At 43.9% G+C, this 5,735-nt stretch overlaps 1 protein-coding gene across 1 annotated transcript; it reads right to left on the bottom strand.

The window, feature by feature from the left end:
• Positions 1-317: 317 nt before the first annotated feature.
• LOC117862218 (aspartate carbamoyltransferase, chloroplastic) lies at positions 318-4,222 on the bottom strand. Its single transcript, XM_034745749.1, has 5 exons — positions 3,769-4,222; positions 3,076-3,215; positions 2,228-2,401; positions 1,878-2,114; positions 318-852 (listed from the first exon to the last, which is right to left on the bottom strand). Exons 1-5 carry the CDS (start codon positions 4,205-4,207, stop codon positions 745-747), a joined length of 1,098 nt encoding a protein of 365 aa, XP_034601640.1. The 5' UTR covers positions 4,208-4,222; the 3' UTR covers positions 318-744.
• Positions 4,223-5,735: the final 1,513 nt, after the last annotated feature.

Genomic DNA, 5,735 nt, shown 5'->3' with positions numbered 1-5,735 from the left:
GCCACACTTTCTTTTTGCCCAAGTTTGTTTTCTTGCAACATATAAAAGTGCAGCAAGAAACGACCTTAGACAACAACAGTTGCGAAACAAACATGCCCTGTCGTAATAAGTTCAAATTCCTATTCGTCTCCAATTCTTCCCAAATTCGTCTCCATGCGTCTTCCAAAATTCGTCTCCATGTTTGCGCAGTCGTGTGCTCCATCCCGAGCACTAGGTTAACAAACTTAGGGGAGATTGTTGACGGTCCTTATGTCAGAAAGTTGACTAATATTGGATCCAGCTGCAATGTTCAAGTTTGCACAAAGAACGAGCACATATGCGATGTAGCGGGGTGTGTATTCACCTTAAATAGAGGACATATTTTAAAGTGTGGGATATCCAATATTAGTCAACTTGACAAGGAAACTGAAATAAGCCCTCCCAAAGAGGACCTAAATATGTAAGGGACAAGTACGACCTTACTAAAAAATGTAGCAGAGCATCATCCAGACTGAACTGGCCAAATGATTTTGTGCAAGCAAAATCAATGATGTCCCGCATACCCAGATGAGAAGACAGCAAAGCTTTGTTTCGGACACCGTTTGTACATTAACATTGGCACGCAAAACTTCGCTGCTGCACTCTCGCAAGGATCCAGCCCTTTATTCCTGCACAGCACTGACAGGTTGAACATCAATGGGAGCCACTGATTATTACTACATTTTCTGATCCTTCGACACAGCACAAGCTAATGCACGAGAACTGTCAGGGACCAACAAGCAGAAGTTTGAGCAATGCCATCCTTATGTAGAGGCCGTTCTTAGCCTGCCTAAAATATGCTGCTCTTGGATCACTATCAACGTCTACTGTGATCTGCAAAAGAATTCATCACATTTAGATTTTATGGTCAATATTGGACTGCACTGATAAACAGGACCAACATCAAAGTAAAAAATGCAAGAGCACTTCAATTGTCAACTAATAACCAAGATTGCTGAACACATGGCAACTAACATAGTTAAACACATGGTAGTTATTTCATCAGTTATGGTTAACATAAATAGTTCTCACTGATGTTAAATGATTTTCATACTATAGTTTAAAAAAAGTGCCCAAAAATGCAGCTAAGAATGTGGGGGAAAAAAGTTCCAACCATCAACCTGTCAAACTTTCAATATGGTTTCAAGCCAACTTCCAAATAGAGTCATGCCTAAAGATCCATTATCTGACATCCACTGGAACCAACAGCAGACTAGTTCTGTGGCTAAGCAGCTCCTGAGTTTAAGGCTTGGACATTGGGATGATTCGAACATCATACTTAAAGAAAGCTGATACTTAACAACTACCTAGACAAATCTATTTCATTTGGTACAGTGACTATTACTAGTCAAAACAGACAATTTTAGCATTTCCATCCACAGCTTCACTAAGGGCCAGTTTGTGGTAGTTGCGCTGTGACGTGCTATGCTGGATTTAGTTTTAAAGTTGATGTGGAAAAGCAGGTGTCAAAAATCTAATAAATTGCTCGGAAAATTGTAGCCTCAACCAGTTGTGTCATCTAATACTTGATGCTTGCCTGCTTTCTTTCGCATGAATATTTTATATTACTACCTCAACATTTTTCTCTCATTTTAACCCCAACAAGGTCTCATTTGCAACATTAACAAACACAAAAAAAAAACTAAAAGTGTAAGCAAGATTATTATCATAACTGTGAAGTGCTAGCACTTGAAATACTAGATGAAATTGTGAAATGTTAACGCAATACGGCATAGTAGCAACTGAACAAAGTCAACTCCCGCAGTTAGTTCCTAATGTCAAGACACAATTAATTAAAACTCAATGGGGACAGAGACCACTATGATAGAAAAACAATGAATACAGTGAAAATTGCTAACCTCATCAAGCCTTGGAAGGGGATGCATGATCACAGCATGCTTCGGCAGGACATTTAGCACCTTCTTATCCACAATGTACTTACCACGAGCAGCTTCATAAAGATCAATCCTCTCACCAAATCTTTCTTTTTGAATACGTGTTTGATAAATAACATCACACTTGGATGCCACCTCCAACAAATCTGAACTTTCTTCCCATTCAACACCTTTGGAATTTAAGTAGTCCTTGATGTCATCCTTTGAACAAAAGGAGAACAGATACCATTTCATCTATTTCATATATATGAATAAAATAGAGGATAAAGGAAACAAAAGTCAATGGTATTTGTTGACAAGAGCAGTTGCCATACCTTCATTTTAACAACATCTGGAGATACAAAGTATATCTTAATGTTCTGGTATTTAGCAATCAGATAAGCCAGAGAACGAACTGTCCTCCCATTAGCAAGGTCACCAACCAAACCAAGTTTAATTCCATCTAGTGTGCCAATTTCTCTCTTTATTGTGTACACATCCAACAAAGCCTGAAGAATGAAATTACCAATTAAAAATGATAAAACAAGATTCTAAAACCGAAAGGTAGATGCAACGTAAAAGGTAGTTTAGCAGGTTGTTATATAAAAAAAGTACACTCCAATGAGTATGACCTGATTTGACTTGTCAACAAGATGCAGCAGATACAGAGGTATTCCAAATGAACCTTGGGTTATGAGTTATGACCACAAAGTACAAAGTCATAGTCATAGTCAATTTATAAATAAACAGTACAAAGTATATGCCATTATATGACCTGTTCAGAAGAGATCTAGAAATGGTTTATTCTTTTGTGGTCATTAAAAAAAATTATTCCAATGCTACAATCACACATCAAGTATTAAATGACCCATCAGACAGGTCCAGAAAGACAGGCAGAAACAATGTGAAGAAAATTCTACAAGAATATCCAAGCTAAGCATTTGCATAAGCGTCCATCCTCAAGTACAAGTGCACATCCCTATCTTTTTTAACCTCCCAAAGTGCTGAAACTACAAAACTGGCCATCAAACAGTACTTCTTGCCTGTGAACAACTTTGCGACATCCCAACTAAGACTAGACCTACAGTGCATTTTTTTAGCTCTTGAACCGATATAAAAACTCAAAAGTCATTGACTCATTGTCTCAGGAGTCAGAAGCTGTCCTCCGCGGATGAATATTTACCTGGGTTGGGTGTTGCCCTGGCCCATCCCCTGCGTTAATAATTGGAATGTCCGCAGTGTCGGCTGCTCTCCTTGCAGCACCACTTTCAAAATGTCTCAGAACAATAATATCAGAATAACCCTCAACAGTCCTTATGGTATCTGCAGCATGGATGGACATGGTTGGTAACCTCGCTCAAGAAGAAACAGAAAGTGGTAAAAGTGGATATGAATAGTAAACTTAAGAATTGATTTAATAACAATTATATAGAAAGAAATGTCAATCCGTGTCCCTGCTGCAATCTTTTCTTTTATCTTTAATCAAATCCACTGCAAATTTGACTAATTCGGAATTGAAATTTAGGGGTTAATCCAAAACTGGCAATAGTTAACCAGAATATAACTCCATTTAAAATTTCACTGATTAAAATTTGAAATTTAGGGGAAATCAGAAATTGGCAATAGTTTTCCAGTCTATTTCAAATTTCACTACTTCAGAATTGAAATTTAGGGGGAAATAGAAAAGTGACAACAGTTGACCAGCGGCAAGTGAGATGCCCGTTTCCTCGTCTACCCGCTTACGCTCAGCCAACTTCTATTCTCAACGGCACCCAAAATTTCTCCCATTTTTAATGGAGCACCGACCTTCCCACTCCAACCACTCCCTCAGCAGCTCAAAACCTCCCCAGATTCTCACAGCCAGCTGAAAGCTCACCTTCGAGCGTCTCCCCCTTGGCGGCCGAGGAGAACTCGCGCGCGTTCTCGGTGGTGAGCACCTCCCCGCCGAGCCTCCGCATGGCGGCCTCGAAGGAGAGGCGCGTGCGCGTGGAGGGCTCGTAGAAGAGCGTGGCCATGAGGTAGCCCTCGAGGACGCGGCTGGGGGCGCCGTGGGAGCCACGCTCCACGGCCTCCATCTCCCGCGCCACCTCGAAGATCTCGTTCAGCGCGTCCCGGTCGAACTGCTGCGCCTCTATCACGTCGCTCAGGCGCGTGGTGACCTGCTGCTGCGGAAGGGCCGCGGTGGCGGTGGCGGCGGCGCCGCCGCGGAGGCAAGGGATGGGGGAGGGCGCGAGCGAGAGGCGGGGGTTGCGGCGGGTGGAGGGAGAGAAGGGGATGTAGGGGCGCGGGAGGGCGGCGCGCGCGGCGGCGGCCATCGGCGAGGGGCGGCGGGAGGGAGGTGGGGAGGGTTTAGGGTTTTGCCACTTTGGGTGGAGCAGGGAGTGACGACCTGACGGTATAGGGGTGTTTGGGAACACGTTGGTAAACCACACATTCGCATCGAATGTTTGATATTAATTAGGAATATTAAATATAGTCTAATTACAAAACTAATTGTATAGATGGAGTCTAATTCACGAGACGAATCTATTAAATCTAATTAGTTCACGATTTGATAATGTGGTGTTACAGTAACCATTTGCTAATGATGGATTAATTAGCCTTAATAGATTCGTCTCGCGAATTAGACTCCATCTGTGCAATTAGTTTTGTAATTAACTCATGCTTAGTCTTTCCAATTAGCATCTGAACATCCGATGTGACCCTACTAAAGTTTAGCACCTCGTATCCAAACACCCCTATAGTTGACCATATGGCCCATGGGTCGTGGGCTGGCCCACGGCACGGGATTTTGGCCCGATCCAAGCACAGCCCGGCACGGCGGCCATCATGCCCGTGCTGGCTCGGCCCACACCACGAGCCGTGCCTGGGCCGCTGCCTCAACCCACGTGCTGGCCCGTCACGGCCTGGCCCATTTGACCCGTCGAGATTAAGTGGGCGGCCAAGCCTGTTAAGGCCCACACAACTCGCATATAAAAATCCTGAAGCGTCCCCACATAAGTAGAGACTAAATGTGATCCAATTACCAGTCCCAGGAGGCTGATAACACATTTATTCAACAGATAGTTCAGAAACCGTACAACTCCCGAAGGAGCGGGCGGGCAAGCCACACCCAAAGCAAGACTAAAGCGATGACAATACAAATCCAAGTTGCAGTCCAGTCGGACTCCGGGCTGCAATCGGAGCTAAGCGTCAGCGGAAGCATCCTGCAAAAGGGCCAACACCGCAGGCAGCGTTGGGTGCAGACGCAACCTCCTACTCGAAGTCCTCGGCGATGAAGTCCGGATCCTCCTCTGAAGTAACAACACAAGGGTGAGTACGAAAGTACTCAGCAAGTCCAACCCCATCCACGGAGGGGGATACAACAAGAATATGCAAATGAATAATCAAGGAATAAGCTATGGTTTATTTGCAGTAAAACTAAATTTTTAGATACATGCGGGGTTCCATTTCAAAATGGTTTAATGAAAAACATTTTAGTAAACAACATATCAAGTGGGGTTGATCCTACACAAAGGATCCAAGTTTTATCACTACCGGACTCCCCGTCTGCCGTAGCGCACGGCACACCTGCCGGACACTTCCAAAATTCCACACACCCACACACGCGGTAAAATACCAGTCATCCCCAAAAGCTAGTTGTGTGACCGAGTCGTAACTCGTCCATTGCCGTGGACACGGCTACCCGGATAGGTTTTAACTCTGCAGAGGTTGTACACTTTTCCCACAAGTAGGGTACCGTATCGCGATCACCTTAGTGTCGGTACGGATCCTAACAAAGCCATTACTCACCTTAGCCAACACTGACTAGTCAACACAGGAGCGCTCAAGGGGTTAGCAACC

The sequence above is a fragment of the Setaria viridis genome, chromosome 6 (assembly GCF_005286985.2).
Source record: "Setaria viridis chromosome 6, Setaria_viridis_v4.0, whole genome shotgun sequence".
NCBI lineage: Eukaryota > Viridiplantae > Streptophyta > Magnoliopsida > Poales > Poaceae > Setaria > Setaria viridis.
Note: the sequence above shows the minus strand (reverse complement) of the source record. Positions and strands in the feature narration are given on the sequence as shown.

Bases quoted from the DNA above. Each gene is read 5' to 3' on its own strand.
- LOC117862218 (XM_034745749.1), bottom strand. From the start codon at position 4,207: ATGGCCGCCGCCGCGCGCGCCGCCCTCCCGCGCCCCTACATCCCCTTC. The intron at 2,115-2,227 runs GTATGGCAACTG...TTTTGTTCAAAG, and splicing joins CAGATGTTGTTAAAATGAAG to GATGACATCAAGGACTACTT. The intron at 853-1,877 runs GTTAGCAATTTT...ATTCTTTTGCAG, and splicing joins CCCTTCCAAGGCTTGATGAG to ATCACAGTAGACGTTGATAG.